The sequence below is a fragment of the Pseudopipra pipra genome, chromosome 3 (genome assembly GCF_036250125.1).
Source record: "Pseudopipra pipra isolate bDixPip1 chromosome 3, bDixPip1.hap1, whole genome shotgun sequence".
NCBI lineage: Eukaryota > Metazoa > Chordata > Aves > Passeriformes > Pipridae > Pseudopipra > Pseudopipra pipra.
Genome location: NC_087551.1, coordinates 74,568,276 through 74,590,977, shown reverse-complemented (window position 1 = coordinate 74,590,977; position 22,702 = coordinate 74,568,276). Strand labels below are relative to the sequence as shown.

Sequence of the window (22,702 nt, the reverse complement as noted above, 5' to 3'; positions counted from 1 at the left end):
CCTCTTAAGGTTGAGGACTGGCCTCAGGATGTGTAGACTCATCACTTTATTGTGCAGCAGATAGATGCTGCTACTTTCTCCCTTCAGATTTATGTCTTGCAGGTACTATCACTGAGCTGGGCAACTCTTAGACAGTATCTATTATTGCCTGGCAGAACTCTTCAAGCCACCTGTTGCAAAACCCACTTTTGGAGCCTCATGCTCTCTTTTTTACAGAACATAGTCAACCACTTTATCACTGAGCCCTGGAACAGGACTCTCAGTTTTATATGCCCTAATCCTTCAAAATTCAGGAAAAAACACTATGGAAATTGTAAGTCTGTAATATATATGTGAGTGTATATGTATGTATGTACGTAAGTGTAAAGGGTAAACTTTAATTATTATCTAATATAATTTACATCATTGCTACACTGGAAATATTTTATACTACTTAGCTTGCCTTTGTAACCCCATTTACTGCTTATATAATTAATATAAATATGTGAAATTTTCCTTTAGATTATCATCTTCAAAATGTACTACGCATAAGAGGAGGACTGTGTTACTACATCTCTCATATTTTGCACACAAATACAATGCAAAATGTTCTTATGGGCATATTTTTATTAAACATGAAATATAACACATCCATCAATATTTTCAGCAGTTCTTAGATCAAATTTTGTATTTTTCCCTATAAATTAAAAAAGTTGACTATTTAAATGCCATTAATACACAGGCTATAGAACACTTTTCAAAATGAAGATGATAGCCCTGAATTTGCATAAATTACATTATCGATCAGTCTTTTATTTTGATGTTTTAAAATTCAGTTAACAAAATGACTTCCCAAAGAAGAGAGATGAAACAAGAAAAGACAAATCTTCATAAAGGAGTAAGGCCACTGTGGCTAACTCTGTGTCATCAGAGTCAATACAGTAGTCACTTTCCATTTCCTAGTTGTCTTGAGGTTTGAAGTTGGTTCCGCTAAGGCAAATGCATTTTTGGATGTCCCAGAATGACCAGATGTCTTAGTTGCAAGACCAGTTCTTTTGACTGATTGGCCTTCTGACTGACAGATGGCCTTACTTCAGAGCCAGATGACTCATGGCATCAGACACCTCCATAGTGACTTGTGCTGAAGTACTTGCTGGCACAATCTTCAGGTAAATGTCATACTGTTGGTCCAAGCCAAGGTAACTGTCACTCATGAGATACAGTGTGTAGATACACCTAAAATGTAAGAGCAGAATTGTTACTTTGGAAATTAGGTCTTGACTACTCAGAAAAGATAATAATTAAGAGAACTTAATTTGTAAACTTGTCATACTTTCCAGGAGTTTCTGGAGTATAAAAAGCAACAGAAACAGTATTTCGATTTCTGACATATCCAGTTCTTTTCAGGGCGATGAGTTCTTTTTTATCGACTTCTCCCAGTATCAAAAACCATCCTTCATCCTTAACTTTGGGGAATCGAGGAGCAATTGCTTTACTGTCCTGCTTTCCCTGTTGGGGAAAAGAAACAGCTTAGGAAAACTAGAAATACCCTTTCCAAAATGCCATTCTTCCTTGAATGAAAAACACCTTGAAAACACATTGTTATGAATTGTTATAATTTTGCCAGACTAAAATATTGTTGTTTTTTCTTTCTAGATGAAGGGTTTAAAAAAAAGAAAAATCATAGTCCACAGATAAAAATCCAGAATATGATACAATTCCACTTATTTTGTAAACTACTAAAACTTGAATGGAAATAGGGTTCCCTTTCTGTAATTTAATCTAATATATTGTGAATGTTATTCTCTGCAGAAGGGTTAATTGTAAACCTAGTGTCTTTATTTAAAGCTAAACAACATTGTTCAAGATTAATATAAAGAAAAAAACAGCACGAGAAGTATTTATTTGAGGTTGACATAGCAAAAGGAAAGATTATTTTAGTTATTCTTTAAGACAGTGACTTTACTGCTGGAAGCTGAAGACAGAATGATGCACAGTCAATCAGCATTCATTTTGTGTTTTGTAGAGGGAAAGGTTTTACTGAAGATTTATACAGAAGAAAAAGCACCACCACACAATGAAGCTTTAGAAACAGTTTGATCCAGCTGTTTCTTACAAAAGAGGGATCAAATTGTAGGAGAGGTTTATAAAACAGTGATCACTGCATGAAATGCTTCTGCTCCTCTCTTTTCCATGGCTTCTGGCTAGGAAAAGTCTCTGTCGGTAACTGGCACAGCAAATGGAATGATGTATGGATGAGCTTTGACTCTTTGTCCTTCCTAAAATAAGACAGTTTCCCCTTGCAGTTATGGTGAACCTGCTGTAGTCAGGACAAGAAGTCTTTGGGGAGATAACAATATTTTTCAAATATAATTCTTGACTAATTTAACTTCAGGATTTTCAACAGAACATATGTATCTCCATTACTATTTTTATCAAAATGAAATTGTCTGAAGAGTCTCCGAAGTAACACCTAAAACTGTTCTCCACTTGTATCTTGAGCTCTTCTTCATATCTTAACAAAAATGATGGTAATTATAATTTTTAATTGTTTGAAATGTTATAAAAATTAATTAGCAAAACTATAATCACGGTGGTCCATATGCCAGTCATGGTACATAAATGAAGGAAAAGGGCATCTATAAATAAGTGACAGCTACAGTGCCAGCAGCGCCCAGTGTGAATGCAGGAGGCACGGTCTAACTCTTCCAAGAGCTGACAAGCAGGTACCCCAAGCTTCTGCTGCTGGAGGCAGAGCAGGTGGAAACCTGTGCAGCTGCTGGAGTTTCTGGCTTCGCACATGAAGACCTGCTGAGGGCCCAGCAAGGTGATCAGCCCAAGAGGCAATGGGATGTGCTTTAACTGGCAAAAGGGGTGGGACTGAAGTGTAGGTGTGAGAAAGAATTGTATGTGAAAGTTGTTCTAGGAGCTGCTCAAAAAAGCATGAAGTGTAAAACATAAGGAAAACATCCTCAGTAAAGGCCTGAGGATGTGTTACGAATAGAAACATATTTAAAGGTATGAGACTGGTATGCAGTTTGGGTGCACCTGGGAATACAATCGGGAAGCTTATAAACTAGTTTGAATTTTTTTCATTGACTTGAATTGGTCTAGGATTTTACCTTAAGAGCCTATTAACTATCCTATTGCAACCTGAAAATAAACATTTGCTTCACTACTAATAAAGAAAAGCCTTTTGAAAGTGTTTATAACTCAAATAATACTCAAACCATAAAACCCCCTGTTATACTGTAGAAAGCATCATTGATAATATAAATATATTATTGGACACTTGTGTACTAGGGAAAGAAATGATAATCTACCTGATACCCCATCTGGGTTCTCTGCAGATTTATTTGGAGCACATACTCTTGATCAGCATGCAGTTTGATCCATCTTTTTTCATCTCGTGTGTCTGTTGTCAAAGAAGGAACGGGTACTTCATTCTGTGGCTGAACCGGGTCATCCCAACTGCCCTTAATGCTCAGACTGACATTTAGAATTGGCAAACGGCACAAGAAATTCCAAGCCTGTAGAAAAAACAGATCCCTGTGGATTACAGGACAATCTATACAATCAATGTCACTGTAACAATAACAATTCAATGTGCAGTCCACATATTTATTCTATATTAATATTTTATTGTGTATTAGAATATCACATATAATCATATGATTCTCAATCATAAGCATAAAATACTTTTCATTAATCTCTTATGCGACTTTCTTAGCAAATAAAACAAACGTGAAACTCCTCAAGCACGTTACATGCCTCAGTAAGACTACTAATGTCTGAACACAGGAAAAATTCCTTACTGCTCCCGATTAAAGTACTTTTTTTCCCTATAAGCCACTTAAAAACTAGTATAATTAAGTTTTAAATTAAACTTCCTTAGCATAATCCATAAAGAACAAGCCACTGCAGTGCTAATTAGCAATAGGCAAACCTCAGAGAGTTCAGAGGATCAGTTCAGATAATTAACCAAAAGTTCAACTGCATATCCAAAGTTATCCCTATTTTTTTTAAGTTTTTCTCATGAACTCTCCTTCTTGGTGTCCTCCTGAGGAATTTTAAGTCTCTGTGGTTTCTGTTGAACTGCAACAGGTCCTCAACTTTCTTCTATCCTTGTGCAGAGAACTGTTAGAGGATACAATTTGCGTAGTTGAATATGACACTCTCTTGACCTTAAAAAGGCATCTTGAATATGCAGCCCTGTCTCTCTCATTTTGGTCTCTATCAGACAGGGAAAAGCATCTCTGAGAAGCTGGGACAAAAATGGAAGGGAGTAATGCAGGCTTTCATTTAGTCAAAAAGAAAATCAGCATGTTCACTCAATGAAATTTGTTAGGAAAAATACATGGGATCGGCTGTGGAATGGAGGAGGCAGTGATTTGTGGCCTCACTGTGGCTGAAAAAGATGGATGAAGCTGGCACTGGAGTAAAAAACCCAGAAGAACAAGAACCACCCTCTGCCCTGCTGTTGTTCCCCTCCACTCCCAGAACAAAACAGGAATCAGCATATGTGAAAAGCTAGAGGGTGGGAAGTAGAAGGAGGAAAGAAGAATATTGATCTTGGTACAGAGCCATCAGATGCCAAAATGGGAACTTGTGGGAATGAAGAGGGTAGGCATTGTTGCATACTATCATGGAACAGAAATGTTTTATCTGGAAAAAGACTAAAGCATATTTTATTTTTTAAGTATTAGTTTGACCATCTTGTGTTTCAACAAAATGTATTTTCATTTAGATTGTGCTCGATGTGTCTGATTACTTTTTCTGTGCTAGAAGGCCTAGAGCCCTAATAAAAGCTCAGTTTGCTTCTTGCAGACATCATTGCCAAGAGATATGCAGGCAGTAGCAGTATATGGATACTATGGATACATAATTAGGGATACAGTAGCCAGGGTAAGCCAACCCAAGGTTGCACTGCGGTGGTGCTGTCCCTCTCTCCAGCGTCTTCCCCGCCAGCTAGCTGTCCCCTCTCCATCACTGGTATGTTGGCATCACCATGCTGGGATTGTGCACCTAGATGGATCATCTTGCTAATCATTTTGGTGACAGCATGAACTTAGCATAAAGCTGATTGTGGAAGCATATTCTCTAATCCTGTGACTCTGAATAAGCATGAAGCTCCAGCGCCACCGAAAGAAGTGGTTCAGTCTCCTCCCCTGCTGGCACAAACATTCATGTGGCCACTTGGCTACAGGCCATTTTGCCTGTCAGCGACAGGGTTGATATGATCCCTCCTCCTCCCCTGTCCCCAGATGCTCATTCCCACCTCCTTGCCTGAACCAAACACAGCATTTGTGCAGCTGTGCGGTGAGCTGGGTCAGGGGAGGTGAAAACGGCACGGGGAGGGCAGGACTGCCTATTTAGGCTGCAGTATAGGCTTATTTGGATTAAAATGGCTGCATTATCAGAGCCTGGCTGAACCAAATGAGAAAACTGATTTAAGCTAAAAACTAATCTCTCTCTCTCTCTCTCCTTCCTCTTCCATGTGCTGCATGAACAGCTGTGTCTGTTCAATGGAGAAGGTGGGAAGGGCCAGCTGTGAATGCTCAGGAACTGCAGCGCAAAAGCAGGGGACATGGATGAATTGCACTGATATTCTTAATGGTGTCTGAGCTAAGAAAGGACAGAAAAATTGTAACAGAAACTAAACAGCTGGAACTTTATGCAAAAATATATCCCTCTCTGTCCCAGCTCTGAAGTGAAAAGGGGAAAAAAGGCATCACTTTGAAGAAGGATTAAAAAACACACTGACATTCTTAATGAATTAATTATTGCCAGGATTTTGATACATTTAACAAAAGACTACTAAAACCACCTGCAGCAGATCACACTGGATGACAACTTGAGTTGTAACATCTCAACTGGCAAATGATTTTATGTTTAATGTAAAGGTTTTTAAGAAGAAATTTACTGTAGAAACTCTACAGAGCTACTCTGTGAGAGTCTCCGTGCATCTAAGCAGTTTACTTCTGCTGTGCTCGGGAGAGGCACCCTAATATATACCAATATTCTGTTATACTTTAGATATCATTTAACTTGAAAACTTTTATGTGTAGTCTCTCAGAGGACAAGACCTGTTACAAATATGTTAGAAGGAAGTCTAATTTCAGCAGAGACCACAATGTAGGAACTCCTTTAGTAGAATTACCTGTAACTTTCCCCACAGTCTGGTGAAGACTGATCTGGGTTGGTTTATACCATATAACCTGAACACAGACTATTTCTCAAAGGCTCTCATGTCCTCATGTAGTTTCACAGTGCAAACAAACTGAAGCAACTCTGAGTAACTTTCTAATTAGATAAGAAAGTAGATGTAATATGGCATCCGGTCATTAACAGTTGGATTTGATGACGTTAAAGGTCTGTTCCAAACTAAAGGATTCTATGATTCCTTGATTTTACAGGCCTTGTGTATTTGAAAATTAAAGGCCAGGTTAGAACTGCTTGATCATTGGTACAGTATGAACAGTAGGCTGTCTTTTTATCATCCATGCAATGTGGAGAAATGAAGAAATGCTTTTCTCACCAAGGGAAAAAAGTCAAGTAGTCACAGCTGAAAATGAAAGAAGATTATGGGAACACAGATACTTCCAGAGTAAAAGTAGGTAATACTACAGTAGGGATAATATTTATTTTCAATATTGAAGTTTATTTGTTCTCTTTCAATAATATCAATATCAACTTAATATTTTAAAAGGTGCCTAGTGTCTAAGTGACTTAGAAACTGGAAAAGATTTGTTAAAGATATATGATTCAGAATGAATCACTGAAACAAACATAAAGCTTCGACCAAAGATTGGGGTTAGTCTAAATAGCTTTTGAATTTAGGCTGCCAGCTTTTAAAGCCCTGCTGACTTTCAATGAGGTTTAGAATTATAACACTAACTTTTGAAAAATTAAACTCAGGCTCCCAAGTCACTTAGTTATTTTTTGACAGTTTTACTGGGTTTTTTTGCTGTATAGGAGGACAAAAGCACACATTACCTCCTTTTAAATATGTCAACAGGCCTAACATGTGCATGTACATATAAACTATATCTTTACCTACCAAGCCCATAGATTTAAATCATAATCACATGAGAAATTCTTCATGAACCTTTGGCAACATGATTAGTATTTTTGCCAATAATCTGTCTCCTCAGGACCTAGCCTAATATTCCAAATCCATGAGCAGCTTCAAGAGTGCTATTTAAAAATTAATTATCAATCTGCTTAAAAGACATTTTCTTCTTTCCAAATGTGAAATTTCTTCCTTTTCCTGTCTACCTGAAATTTATGTAAAGCTCCAGCAGTTCTCACCAGTTTCCTGCTAGTAAGAGGTTTAAGATATGAGTTCACTATACTTTCAGTGAGAAATAAATGGTTTGTTAGGAAAAGAATGTTTTTGGCAATTTAGTGGCATACTTACCACTTTATTTGACTCTGTTCATGTCTGTGCCAGAAGGCTAGGCTTAAACTCTGTACCCTGATATTCTTTCTTTATAGAAAACATTTCTTACAGATGAATTCATTTTTGAAGAATTTTTCTCTTGGTTAGCCCCTGCCTCTGTGAGCACTGAAAGACTTTACATATGAAGACACCCAACAGGCAGTCTCAATCTGAATTTTAATTCTGTGTAAGTTTCTAAAATAGTTTTTTTTCCTGAAAAAAATACTGCAAAGAATATAACGTATTGATATAAAATTTTTCATATTTGTAATGACCTACGCAATATAGTCATGGCTTTGCTATTCCCAGTACGGCTATTCCTAGCTAATGGAAATAAAACTTTCTTCTTATGTGATGCCAAGACAGTATGTTCTTCCCTCTTACATGCATCTGTATTTACAAACATAGACATATAGAGGCATAGAGTCATTCACAGTGTGAGTGTACACACCACATACACGCAACCTATTTTTGAAGAAACTGCTAAGACATTTCAATACCAGCCAAACATATTTATCTGAGGATTAATCTTCATCTATTGAATCAGATGAGAACACTGCCATGCATACAATTATTTAATTAGCAGCCAAATCCTCTGCCAGTCAGCAGCCGTTCCAGGCATACTGATGGGGCAGTAGATGCAAATCTCACAGTAGTACTGCTTTTTCTCATTACTACTGCAATTAGCACTTAAATTGATGCTTTAAACATACTAATTTCTGGAATAATTCAGGATTTGTATGTTACCTGGGATCGCCTCACTGCAGAGACGACACCAGATTGCTACGCAAATTGAAGCACTTTTGAGCCAAATAACCATCATCATATCAGACAGAACCAATTTGCATTTGCTTTTAAAGATAACAGAATGGCAATTTATGCAAATAAATTAAGTAAGTTTACTTCTGAGTTCTCCCTGAACTAATTATAACAATGTTCTAATTTTTTATCACATCTAAAAGTTGGACTGAAATCAATGTGTATTATGTTAGAAATATGTTGTTAAAGGAAGCCTTTTTTTGATGTCAATATATTTTCTTAATTCAAAATTTTGATGTTAATTTGGTTACAAATGCAGATGTCTGTTATAGACATTTAAGTACTTTTCTTCTTGTTTGCATACCAGTAAAAGGTTTAACTGAAGCTGAACAGTCAAACACAGGACATATTGCTGTCCTTTTAAATATTCAAATAAAAAAACATTTGAAGTGTAGCTTTTGAAGTTTTCATCTTTCATACATTTATTTCAAATCAATAGGTTTAGCATGTGATGAATGCTATGGAACATAGCTGTCCTTTGCTGGGAATCAAACTGAAAATAAGACTCTAGAAGCCTCAACATTTTGTAATAGTATTTTTTTCTCTCCCCTATGAAGTGTGAAATTTTCATCTCCTTTTTCTGTTTCAAATAGAAAGTGAGTGCTGGATCCTTTACTAAGAGTATTCTCAGAAAAAAGGGTGTTTGACAGACCACTTCAGAAACCAGCTACGATGACATTTGCAATGCATGTATTCCTAGTGCAGAGCTGGCTATGAAAAGGTGGATAACACTCAGCCAGACTGAACGGCCTAGAGAAGCATCTTTAGAGCAGAGAGATGTGGTAATATTAGCCATAAACCAGACTCTGTTATTGGTTAGCAGGGAATAAATGAGAATATTAAAAAAAACAGGCAGAGAAGAACCTTTGTAAAGCTAGCAGTACCTTGAAATTAGAGCAATGATGTGTTGCACTTCATACAGAACATCATGTGATATTTACTGAGGGGAAGCAGAGAGAGTATTTCTTTTCCTAAGTACTCTTCCTTTCCAATCACATTCATAATAATCATGAACAGAAAGTGTTACCTGTGAAATGTGTGCTGTTTGCAACTCACTGTCCAAAATGGAAGCAAAAACATTCTCTTTTCCTTCACAGGCAGCCATTAGTTCGGGAAGACACTCGATAGGTCCTTGGTAACCTCCATGCACACTCTTCCTTTGGCCTTGGCTCCACTTCCTGATACAGACAGAAAAACATATGCCCAGGGAGGGAAAGCAAACATTTGTATTCAGTTGTTTTGGTGGTATAACTCAATACTGGTTTCTGTTATTAAAGGCTGGTCATTTATTTTTGGTTACCATTAATTACTGCGTCATCTAGGCATCTATAGAGCTTAGCATTATCTATGATGTTAAGAAGGATACTAATGTAGTTTTATAATGGATTAAAATAAAGAGATAATTAACATACAGAGTTAGTTTTGTTAGGACTTGGAACCCTTCCAGTGATCTCTTGTTAATTTGTCTGGAATCATGGTTCTCAAAATAATCTGTGGGGGTTAATTAATCAATGAATATTGAAAACAGAAACAGAAAATCCATTTGGGAAAGCATCACTGTGAAAGACAGAGTTCTGCTTCTGATTCGTTAATGAACATTCTCAGGCACAACAATGACATTCAAACACAATCAGCAGTTGGAAGTGGAAAGAAATTGCAAAACTGTTAATGCTTAAAGGAATTACATACCGAAAAAGGTAAAGATGCTGTAGCTCTATATTGGGCAAAGTAAGCAGGGAAGAGTCATGTATCCATCTACCCTGAACCACCATCTGCACCAGACTGGTTATATTCAGAGCAGTCACCAGCCAGCCATGATGTGCTGCAACATCCAGCATTGCCTAATCAAAGGAGACATATATTACAAAAAAAAAAAAAAGAATGCAAATATAATTGTGTACCTGGTTCATACAAGTAAGAGCATGGTTATTTAATGTTTAACGTATAGGGATTTCTACGCCTTCAACATAGGAATTTATTTCAACCCTTATTGATGGCAGTAGACATCTTTTGAATCAACCTCGAAAAAGATGAGTTAAATCCTGTATCATCATCATCAACAACTCTAACTCTTGAAAAGGTAATTTACACCATGTTTTTGGGGTGAGAACAGAAGGTAGTATCTATTCCTTACAAATAACTGCTCTTTTACATAAACCAACAGAATGAACAGAATAAATCTCAACGTTAACTGTAACAGGAGTAGTTACAATTAACTGCAGTATTTGTTTATATTCTGACATGACAGCTCTCTCAGAATTATATAATTATTAAAAAATCCTTGAACTATTTAAGAACACTACCAATATATTCACATTTGTTCAAAAATTAATACTTGTCATTTACCATTAGCGGTTATTCCCATTGGAACTTAAGGACTTAAAAAAATTCCTTGAATTGGGCTAGATAAAACCACTAAAATTTAGCTTAATGAGCATTTTTGAGGTTCTGTTCAGCATTGACATCTAACTTGAAATCTTGAAGAAAGCTTATTAAATGGCTTGAGAATGTCTTGAGAATGAGGGATGTACTTTCCCAAAGCACACAAGCAAAGAAAAAACCACTATCCAGCTATATATCAGACTTCAAAGTGTTAACAATCATCCTGCCTTCCATGTCTCATGAGTTTCTGTTCCACTTCTATGTCCCATGTTTTGGCATTAAAAATAAAAGGTATATTATAAGTAACACTAGCATAAAGATCTAAAGCTAATTCATTATGGATTTTGCATTGTGAATGGCTCTATGGACATGAAAAAATTGTTCTGCGTTCTTTTTTTCTTGACTGCACTTAAATTCTGTTTTGTTAGTTTGAAAGGGAATTTAGGAATTCTTCCAAAGGAAAATGGACCAAACATGAACTTGTGGTTTCAACATTTATTTTTTTTTTAATAGCAAATGCAGTTATTCAAATATATGATGTACTTTTAACTCTGTCTAGAGTACATTGAAAGAATTATTATGACTTATGGAAGGATTTCAGCTGGTGAAGAAAATGATGCGATGTTAGTTGTCTTGGTTATTTTGCTTTTCAATACCATTACGATCACAATAAAGTGTGGGTTCTCATATTACAACACTAATTCAGTAGAAAGTCATGTATTTAAAAGTAATTTACCATGTAGGAAATTTGGAGTTTGATTAAAATGTTTTTTTAAAGAAATCAAGGAAAGAATCTGGTATATTGAATGGTTTCAACACTTTAAATACTGTCTTGGTGTTAGGAGAGTTCAGTTTGATTGTAGGACTAGGCTTCAGATGTTTCCATGGGTTTTTCTTGTAAACACAAATGATATTGTTTGATACTTACTTAGACAGCAGATACCTGCATGATTTCAACTTATTTCCAGCCACTAGTGTAATGAGAAGAAGCTGTCTATGTAAGTCTTTACATTTAATCAAATGTTTTACAGACAAACAAAAGGCAGCATTTACTTAAGGCAAACTAAACAGTGAAATCTTCTTTAAACAAAGGAATTGTTTACACACGCAGAGCTATTTCAATTAAATTACACTGATTCTAGAGAAATACTGACTTTAAAGACACAAGTTAGTTTCACTCCTGGCCAGTCACACAGTTTATATTAGCAGTTTACAATGCAATTTCAACAGGTTTTTTTTCCAGATCAGGGTGATAAGATCAGTGACACTTAGAAAAATATTTAAAGTGTTACCCCGTATTACTCGAATGTTGTCTCATTTCTCACAAATTGTGGATAAAGTGCCTTTCAGCTAATAAAGATCTACATTTAACACTAGTCTTTTTTTATTCAAGGAAGAGTCATAGTACCCTGAAACCCCCTAAAATAACATTCCTAGTGACCCTAGAACAAGTACCTTACAACAGTGCCTTACTGGTTTTCTTTTTTCTGTCTTTTCACTTGCCTTGCCAAGGTGATTTCCAGGTAGGGTTATTTTTACGAAATAGAAAACAAAATTACATTAGAAATCACATTTGAAAGGAGCAGCTTCGTGACCTGTAGATTTCTGTGTTGGTTCACACGATTTTCAGTCAGGTAAGGGGGGAATTGTTCTCAGCATGTATCAGACTGAAGCCCATCTTTTGAACTTACAAGGCGAGTCGCTCTTTACCTGCTTCCACATTTTAAAATACATTGAAGACTACCCATACAATACAGTCTGTGTCTCTGAATGTGTTGCTGAGACAGTGTGGTATCTGTCTCCACTACTCCGCTACCTGAGCTTTGTCCTTTCCTTTGTGCTATTCTGACACAGCCCGAAACATCATATTTCTCAGTCATGAGACTACCGTATATATGTGAAGAATAATGTGTGCATAGATATCCTGCATTTTCCATAAGCAACAAGAAGAATACAGTAAATTGTATTTTTAGTCAGCACAAAGCATTGGTATTTCATAAAATGCTTCTGAAGATACATGCATAACGTTGCTTTCATTGTTTCTTTTTCCTTTTTTTTTTTTTAATCTATCCCTCTCCCCCCCTTTTAAAAACGGTTTGAAAAGGGGTAAGGAAGAGAGAAGATGTAAGAGAAAGATAAATCTAAAACAAGCTATACACTGAAATTAACTGGAGGATCCTTTCACATAGAAAATCTCCTAGAAATTGATAGAGGCCTACAGATAGATATCCCGTAGGGAGTAAGGAAAGCCTGTATGTGTGAGACTCTGTGTTCCACATTGTTAAAATGAAACCACATGGCAAATCCTCTTTTCCTCCTTATTTTCTGCTTCTTCACCCATAGAATTTATTCACAGCATCACACACACATGTGAAATCCAAGACAGTGACATTGTGAAAAAGTCAGAACAATGGTAAAGTTGGCTTGTTTCATCTGCTGCCTTGGAAACCCACACACATTTAATTTTCCACTAAGTGTAAAACACATGGATGCTTGATACTTAAAAGGTTACTGAAATTCCTATAAATAATCAAGGTAACAAATTGAGTCATTCCCCTATTTCCAAATGTGAATGTAAGCAACTAAATAAAGAATATAATATAGAAGACAAAAAGTTTAAGTATTTAATACTTATTTTATCTGATGAATAACATATTTAGTCCCTCTGATTTATCCAGTTGCTACCTGTTTGGTTTGCTGTTGTTATTTTTAAGTATAATTTTATAGAAATTAGTGGCTTCTTTAACTCTTACATTGCAAAGAAGAAAGCAATTTCTAAATATCTTATAGCTGATACTATTGGAACAGATTAAGAGTATTATTCTAAACTGAGAAATGGCACAAATTGGTTATCTGCTTTTCTAGCCTCAGAATTTCAAACCAAAAAGATAATTTCATCACAGAGAAAAAATTAAGAGGACAGTGAGTTCAAGAAGTGAAACAGCAACACAGTAAAGATGCTTTTACTTACAGAAAAAAACATATTTTTTTGTAAACCAACAAATTAAAAAGGAAAAAAAAAGCCCTAAGACCACTACTTTTTAACCTAAAGTAGAAATGATGGCGTAAATAGGTAGAGTCAAGGGAAGTATTGCTTGTTATAATGGAGAATATGTTTATCATTATCTTATTTGGGGCTCCTTCTGCATTTAGAAGAATAGCAGAGGCCTATACTCACATGGGTTCTCATGAAAGATTCAGGCAAAAGCTTTCAAGTTTTCCAAGTGGACAACTTGGACAACTACACAGTAATAATAGCAATTCTGTCACTATCAAAAATAGCTTGGCTTTTACTAACATGGGAAGCAAGAACCTATTAACTATGGCAGGGGTAGGCAAAAAATGCCAATGCTTAACAATTGATTGATGTAGATATACTTGTTAGGTACGGCAAAAATTCTCATTCTGATGATATTCAGAACTGAATGTCAAAATGTTTGGATCAAAATCTTCCTATTGCTTTCATCATTCCAGGAGTGTATAAAGATGAAACCATCAGCATCTATGATCAGGTTTTCATCTTACTTTCAGGAGCAGCAGATGGTTATCCTTAAATACTGAATGATTTAAACTGATCAAACTGTACCTTTCTGGTCCAACATGAAGCTGAGATTTAACAGTCTGTCTCCTTCTAGACAAAGTTATTACTGATGCTTGGAATTTAAATTATGGTTTATAACTCCCTAGCTTGAGGGAAAGCAAAAATGGAGGCAGGATGTTGGAGATGTGGGTGTGTGGCACGTTCACAGATAGCAAAACACACTGATAACAAAACATTGATTTTATCTGGTGTTTTTAAGCACTCTGAATATGCGTTCAAAATAACAGATACTAAATTGTTTCATACTGAACTTACACCACCCATTCACCACCCTACCCATTTTTGTCTAGCAACCAAAAAGCAAAAGCCTTTATTTCAGAAATTTTTTGCGAAGTTTTAACACTGTTTTTGGTATTACTTTCACATCCTTCATAAGAAAGTCAGATACACTGGATCACTCTTGTATGACTGGGTAGGTGGCAGGGGACCAGAGACTGTACAACTAGCAGAATTTCTGATCTACTCAAATGATTTAAATAGCTTCTTCCTTTAAGATAAGTTATTGAAGTGTTAGAATGAAACAGCTTGCATCTTATTAACAGAGACTGCATACTGCTTGGAATAATTTCTTCTGTTTGAAGTCAACTGTCATATAACTCTGAATACACTAAGCATGTCTACTTAAATCTTGTAAATATAAGTTTACTGTAAACAGTGTAAATAAAAATGTTAATATTTAGTGGATAAATTATATTTAAGGGAAGTGTCAATGAAGCTACAATGATAACTGCTCTGGATACAAAGGCAAGCTAAAGAAATGTAAGAAGTGCCATTGCAGTTGAGAATTACACAACTTTACTCAGCTAAAAGCTGACTGCTTACAGTGATGCCATTGGTGGATGGGGGGGCTGACACTCCAGGTGTATTCAGGGTAAGTTACATGACTCAAATTTATCTACTCTTAAAAGGTTAATTTTATTTTTTGTATCAGTGCTTCACAGACTATGACACTTTCATGAGCACCTTTATTCATGAAATTGAAGTTTGGTACATTAATGTAAACAGTCCTCTATGCAGAAAGACTTTCACCTTTGATTTGAAAGTTTATGAATACATAAATCCAACACATTCTCAGCCAAAAAAATAAAAGTTTTATTCTGCAGTGATGCTTTGAGAAGGGTATGGGTATTTAAATTAAATAGACTGCGTAAGATTAAAATACTTCAAACTGTTACTGCACAGTTACATCAATAAGCAGAGTTAAAACTGGTTGGGTTTTGTACCTGAATTTATTTTGTTTAGCATTCCAGTAAAAAATAATCAGAATATCCCCACTGTTGTCTTTGCTGCATACTAATGAAAGTTCTGCTGTCTAGGACTAGAATTCAGTTAGAAATACAAGTTTAAATCCATAGATCTATTAAAATCATTAGAATGGTGCCTAATGACAGCTCTTTAAGACTACAGAGTTTATATGACAAATATTTATAGATAATAATAGGCAAAAATATGTGCATTTTACCCACTTTCCTAAAAACTGAATTCAGAATAATAATAAATCTTTTTTGCACATGCTTCAAATGTAGGAAGCCTTCCAATCCGTAAGATTGTATTATGATCCTCATGTGACCTGATATCGTACCAATATAAGTAAAACATTTTTTCAGATGTTAAAGCATGCCATGTACTCTAAGTTTCATGTTTTTATATACATCATGATTAAGATGCTTCAATTATATATCCCAGAAACAGCAACTGACTTAAAAAGTTGGAATTTATTTGAAGAAGTCTTACAGAGGGTTTAAGGTCACTACCTTTGGTATGTTACATATCAGCAAAACAGGCTATCTACAACACCTTTGCATTTCAGAGGTGTAATCTAAAATTATGTTTTAGAAATGTTTTAATTTGGGGATGGGGAGGAGTTCTTTCAGTTCATTTAAATCATCCTTGTACAGCTGCGTAGTTTCAGCCTACGCAGCACCACCCCTTGTACTTTATCAGAGATGTAGTGACTAAGATGTATTTAATGCTATTCAGGAAGAACTCTTTCTATACTGCCCTCTGTATCCTCCTTCCCTTCCCTTTTTTACTAGCATATTCAGCTCCCTCTTCCATATGCTCTCCTACTCCCTAGAAGAGACTAATTCTTCATTCTTCCATCATCATAAAGGTCTCACTGATGTATGCAAATTGCAACCTTCCTAGCTGCTTCCTGCTTGTAAGATTCCTATCCCTGTATTCATCCTTTAGCCTCCAGAGTAACATTATTAGTATTTTCAGAACCAGGGAAAGGACAAACCATTTACTGTGTACATTTAGTGGAGTGCCACCCTTGGGTTCTTACTGATTTTTTTAGTAGTATTTCAGAGATAAAAGCAGCTACAGAATGTGATACCAGCAATGTCAACTTGATAGGGCATAACCCAACATGTTCAAACTCATTGAATATCAATATCCAATTTATTTTCAAATTATTAATTAATTAATTAGTTATTATCTACTACGCTAGTGAACTGTAAAAACAATAAAATGTTTTTGATAAAAATCTCGTCAATAAATCTCAGTTTCCCAAAATAAACTATGTCCTAAAGACAGCATTTGTTTCAAATATGACACAAATCTACCAAACCCATGAAATATACACAGCATCTTTCTCATAATAAACCTACCCTTATTAAAGTTTAAAGTCAGTTTCAAAGTAGGAATGTAATATTTTGTCAATAATTAAAATTTTTGGAGTGCATTCACAAGAATCCTTTTCAACAGCAACAGTTATTCCCAGTAACTTTGTCCTGAACTTTTAGCCCCATAAGGTTAGCATTCAGGAAGCTCAGCTGCTGTCTAACAAACTTAATTAATCAAAAAGTCATTTCCGAGCTGTAACTATGAGTAAAAGTGCTTCAAGTGTGCTAGCAAGCCTACAAGTTAATCAAAATGCTAATGCAGTACAAATTAAAGTTGTGATTAACATTTCACAGTAGCTGCTTAAGTGAATTGATCACACAAATGGGTTAAGCATTACTCATTTCCTCCAGCCCCAACTGGGAAAAGGTTTGTCATGGGTGGGGGAGGGATTATACACAAGCAGCACCAAATCATCATTAAACTGTCACCAAGATGCTTCCATACACCAGTTCACTGACTATTCACAGCAAACAAAACCCCAACACCACAGCCACAAAGGTAACCCTCCATTCTCCCACATATATACCTATACAACACAACCAGGCACAAGTAATTCCACCTCAGCATGTCCCGGTACTTTCACTACAAAGTGACCCATTGCTGTTTAGTATCTATAATTGAACATTACTGCCCAGTATATCCACTACAAGTTTTTTGATTATTCTATTATTTCCACCCTCCTAATGTGGGAGAATAGCCATCCAACCATGAAAGGAGCCAGTATTTAGGTAAAATTGCAAACATTGTGCTATCACTGGAGTCCTACCACATACCACACAAAGCTCTTTCCCTGGACACTTCTGGACAAATCTTACATATGCAACTGTAAAACAGGCCTTTCCAGTAACTCCCACCACCTTGCAGCAAGTCGTTGGCACACCTGCACTAACAACAGGCAATATATGAGCTCAAAACACTTTCAGTATCTTTAAGAACTTCTCCATTTCCTCATAGGAAGGAAAAGATCCAAGGGATATGGCTCTCCCAATCAATACTTTTAGTGGCTGTTATGAACTGAGGCTTGGGTATGATGAGAAGTGCAGGGCTGAGGGACATACTCTTTCTTTCAGTCACGAAATGGCAACATGAGCTCCTCTGCTATTTGTATCTGTGCTGATATGGCCCGAAACTACCTTTTGCGTACTATTGCTCCTTCTGAGGAGCAATAGATACAGCTCCAACCATCACCCAGAACAGCCTGAAGTTCAGTACAGTAAGTATTTTCTACATAAGGTAGCTCTTAGCTGACTTGGGCAGTACATCTGTGCAACAACTCTGAACATGTACCACAAAGATGATTCTCGTAAGAACTGTGGGAAAATTTGCAATTTAAGTGACCGGAAGCAACTTATTTACTTTAACGATTTTAGAATGGGTAAAGCATCGTCATATCATCTAGCTAAGGAAACACAGTGCTTCATCCAAAGAGTTTTTTTCCTTTCCTGTCAAAATTAGATTCTACAGAGGAGTAACATGATGGGGAAAGACAGGCCATCAGTGACAGCGTTACAAGGTACTTGTTTCAGGGATGTGCAAACTAATTGTCCCCTGCAAACTAATCTTTATTCTGCAGTTTGGAATCTGTTTTCATGTCCATCTTCTCTCAGTGCACAGCTACCCTACTGAGATGTGTTTAACACATCCATAGGTAAACACTTCTCAAAGGTTAAGGCTGAGCTCCATGGCAGTTCTACTCCTGGCAATATTAAAATATTTTATCAACGATTATACTACAAGTGGAGGCTTGTGGCCAATCCCAATGCAAAGCCAGCAACTGTCACATTATTTCTGAGAAGAGACGGCCCTGCTGAATCCAAGACTGACAGTATTACTGCCTCAATTATCCATTTCAATTAATGCAAATATAGGCAATAGTCTTAGAACAGCAGAGTAAGAACAGATCGCTGAATACACAGTCACAAAATATAAAGCTTGAAAAAAGAAATAAAAAGAGAGATTATATTTAGTTTCACATATTCTTAAATCAGATAGGAAAAAAAAGGAGAGGTATTGTCTTTACAATAATAACTATATTTTATAAAAATATTAGAAAAATATTTTCATTAGAATTTTTATTCCCCTTCAAGAAGTGAAAAAATGTTTGACTTTGAGCAGCTACCGGAGTGCTCAGCACCATTTTACTGACATCTCTAGATTTTCTCAGTAAAAATAATGCAGAGTGCAAGGCTTGAAGAGAATATTTTGTCTACTGTAATTGTATTAATGGTAACAGAGGCAAATAAAAATTAAATTACTTGGCCAAGGTTACATAGGAAGTCACGGTAGCTTTTCTGAGCCACGGGAACCTTCTGTGCTTTATGAGAGTCTGTCACTGATAACAAACTAGATTTTGACTTGAGGTTTTCAATGTAGAGCAGGGGCGTTCCTTCAGTCTAGTCAATGCCTCAGTGGCCATTCAGTACAGAGATGGGTGTGGGAGCACACAGGCATTTACATTCCAGAATGTTACATATTGCTATTGCCCATATTTCTGCAGTAAAAGCGAAAAGATTCTGCATTTCATCCTGGGTATATAGATCCTAAATTTTATCTTGCTATAATGAACTCCACCTACATCTAACAAAGGCCAACTACAGGAAAATTGTAACAGAATATATTTCTTCCATTTCTATGTGAACAATTACATTCCCACCATGACTCCTCAAATTCTGTTAAATGCTTATGACTTCTGTATTTCATCATAAGTATAAAGAACAGAATTCTAACGTAAAGCCAAAACTTTTAAGACATCTCAGAAAAAATTGAGTGGTTGCATAATTTTTTTCATTAGAAGATACTGAAATCTTACCTGAAATCCAGCAGCTACACTTACCTATGTAATGCTGTTAACATAGTTTTCTGTCTGACCACTAACGCTACTCAGCTTAAAGTCACTAGTGATGAAAGAGGCCCAGAAGATGATGGAGGAATGGAAGGGAGGACAAAGCAGGTGGGACAGGAAAGGGAGAGGACCATGGGAGAGAAGGTTGATTCAGGTGAAAGACACCACAGAAGACTGGAGAAGTTTAATAGCCTGTGATGGAAAGAGGTTTGCCTATATATCATGGCTAGAGATGGCAAATCTGCTCTGCAGGGGACCTGAGATACAGGCTTGCTGTACATATTGAGATACAACCACTTATAAAAGCTCTTTGAAATATCTTGATTTCTTGTAACAGAAAAGCAGTGCTGTCATTCACACCCCCACCAGCAAAAATACCATTTTGTGTTTGGGTCACAATTTGAAGGTTAGCTACACAACTTTAACACTGAAGTACTTTGGAAGTAAATAAACAAAATTTCAATGTAACTCAAAAAACAATTCCAGCCTCACTGCTGAATTTTGTTTGGTGATGCGCAAGCACGTGTTCACACACACACAGAACAACACCCACTGAATACGTTTATCAATGGATAAAATGGATATAAATGGGTTCTATGGTTCAGTTCCTTTTCTCACAACTAACATCTTTTTTTCTACCTCTGTTGACCCAGAGTTCATCATCAGGTCAGTGCTAAGGAAAAAGGTAACAACCAGTATGGAAAGTGTAACCCTGTCTATTGCTTAGATTCTGGGAACTTTAACCTCCGTTTGGAAAGCGTGACTAATTACATGGAACTAATATTCTCCCAAGAGATGTAAACCATGTGCCAACTTCAAAATACAAAAATGCTTGCATGTTTTTTCTTTCTTTCTTTCTTTTTTTTTTTTTTTGGTTTTGTTTTGTTTTTTAAAGAATAATTTTTTTTTTTTTAAGATGACTGGATACATAACATTATGTAGTAGTTAACTGAAGGCTGGAGTGCCAAGGCATAATAATGGTGTTTTTCTGAACTCCACTTTAAAGGTACTGCTGAATATTTTAGAGTTTTTTCTTCTAAGTGATTATTGTTTCTGAAATGCCTATGATGCAGTAACAGGATTAAGAAAATACATTTCTTAGCAAAGAAGGACAAATATTAAGCAAAATAATTATTGAAAATGATATTTAAATTACATTTTCCCCAAATACGTAATTACCTCCCAAATGCTAATTCCACAAACATCTAAATGAACTTAAAGTATATGATTCCTTTGAAACAAAGGTGAATTTTCTCACCTGAGCAAGGACATTTTTCTCTGTTAATAACTGAGTATATTGTATAATTGTCCTTACATTGGAGCTTTCAGCACCATGATTTTATTGATTTGAAATATTTGGAATAGACTTGAATTCAAGCACTGCTGGTTGCCAAGTTTAGGATTGTGTAGCAGTAACATCTGTGGTGTTATTTGCTTCTTATTTTCCTTTTCTCAATTTCAGTTTTGCTTTGTTTTATATTAGTACTATAAGCTTGTTTTTGTTAGTATAAGGTTGAGCCTCAATCAAATCACTGGATACTAAACTGCCCACAGTATTTTCTCTGTCTAGAGAACTGTAGGAAGAAAGAATTACTGGCTCTGTTTTACAGATATTGAACCATAGTTTGTTGAAGGCTGCCTGATCTTCAAGAACCTGTGAATGAATCCTTGTCCAGTATGACAAGAGAATAATACTTCTTTCCAGCAGAATCAGAGGGGCAGTTGTTCTCTGCGACAACAAGAGCTCACCTTTCCTGCTGTAACTCTAACAGAGCTTTTCAGATATGGCAGCACTCTATTCTGAACTCAAATTGCTGCTTTAAAATTCTTTTGAGGCATGCAGCTGTGCACGTGATCACTTGTTACCAGTACTCTCCATGGTCAGTTTAGTTTCTGTGGGTTGCAACTGCAGTACAACTGTAAAAAGACACAAGACTCCAGACTGAGTTTAAAATTGGAGTTTGAAAGTGTGCTCTTTCACTGTGTGATAACTGGGACACAAAAGACATACACAAGTTAGAGAAAGCCCCCGTATCTCGTCCAAAATCACATTTCAAAACATGTTTTATTTATGCTTGGCAGTGACTGTAGTGCTTTTGGGTGCTATAAAAATAGAAGTACCCAGAGGAAATGGGTTCTTGAAGGTGGAGACAGGTTCTTGGGGGTCAGCATAACAATCTGCAGGTAGCACACTCATGCAGGAATGACTTACATAAAACATTCCATGATACAGAGATAGGAAGCTGTTGCATATGAAAGCAGAGGTGAGCCTATGGCAATAGATGCTTCCAGCCAGAGTACCACTATCTCTTTTACCATGTTTGTTTACCTCCAGTTCTATAAAGTGAGAATCTTTATGAGCATCTAGTTTCTCCCCAAACAGTGCTGTAATACCATGTCGTACCAGTTCTCCACAAGACTATAACAAATCTTCAGATTTTTCTGTATTCAAAATACTACACCACTCTAAGAATAAATAGTAACCCAACAAGAGTTACATACTGAAATGCATCACAATACCTGGCATATTCTAATTGCTTGATCCAGTACCGTCTTTGTATCAGTTGCATAATCTGGACAAGGCAGCATGGCATGACTGAAGTGGGCTTGAAGCAGGAGGTGTGTTTTTGTGTGTGAACTGTCAAATGAATGGGGATTGACTTCAATTGGAAGGTGTTTTGCCAGTTCACTGTTCATTTGATCTTCATTGTGTCTCACAGGCAGATCCGTGTACTCGTCAGCATTCTTTAAAAAAAGAAATAAATTATTAATAATTGTAATTAACTTCAGAATTACTATTATTCCTTGCTGAGACATTAAAAGTATATGCATTTAATTTACTACAGTTAGATTTTATTGTTAAAATAGCATCATTTAAATGTTTAGAAAGTGTACTTATTTATCAAAATCACATGTGGGAAACAATAACTAATATAATATTAACAAATATTCACTCAGTTATAGGTTTTAAATTTTTCTTCCCCACAGTTGATAGTAACATTAGACAAGA

General features: G+C 36.1%; 1 protein-coding gene across 2 annotated transcripts in view; it reads right to left on the bottom strand.

The window, feature by feature from the left end:
* Nucleotides 1–586: 586 nt before the first annotated feature.
* Nucleotides 587–22,702, bottom strand: part of ASCC3 (activating signal cointegrator 1 complex subunit 3) — a 262,911-nt gene continuing 240,795 nt past the window's right edge. For both annotated transcript variants that reach the window (XM_064649888.1, XM_064649889.1), the window contains exons 37-42: nt 22,213–22,437; nt 9,929–10,080; nt 9,267–9,417; nt 3,303–3,509; nt 1,313–1,488; nt 587–1,215 (exon numbers count right to left, since the gene is read on the bottom strand). In XM_064649888.1, coding sequence (XP_064505958.1) covers nt 1,068–1,215; nt 1,313–1,488; nt 3,303–3,509; nt 9,267–9,417; nt 9,929–10,080; nt 22,213–22,437 — 1,059 coding nt within the window. In that variant the 3' untranslated portion in view covers nt 587–1,067. The remainder of the gene's footprint in view (nt 1,216–1,312; nt 1,489–3,302; nt 3,510–9,266; nt 9,418–9,928; nt 10,081–22,212; nt 22,438–22,702) is intronic.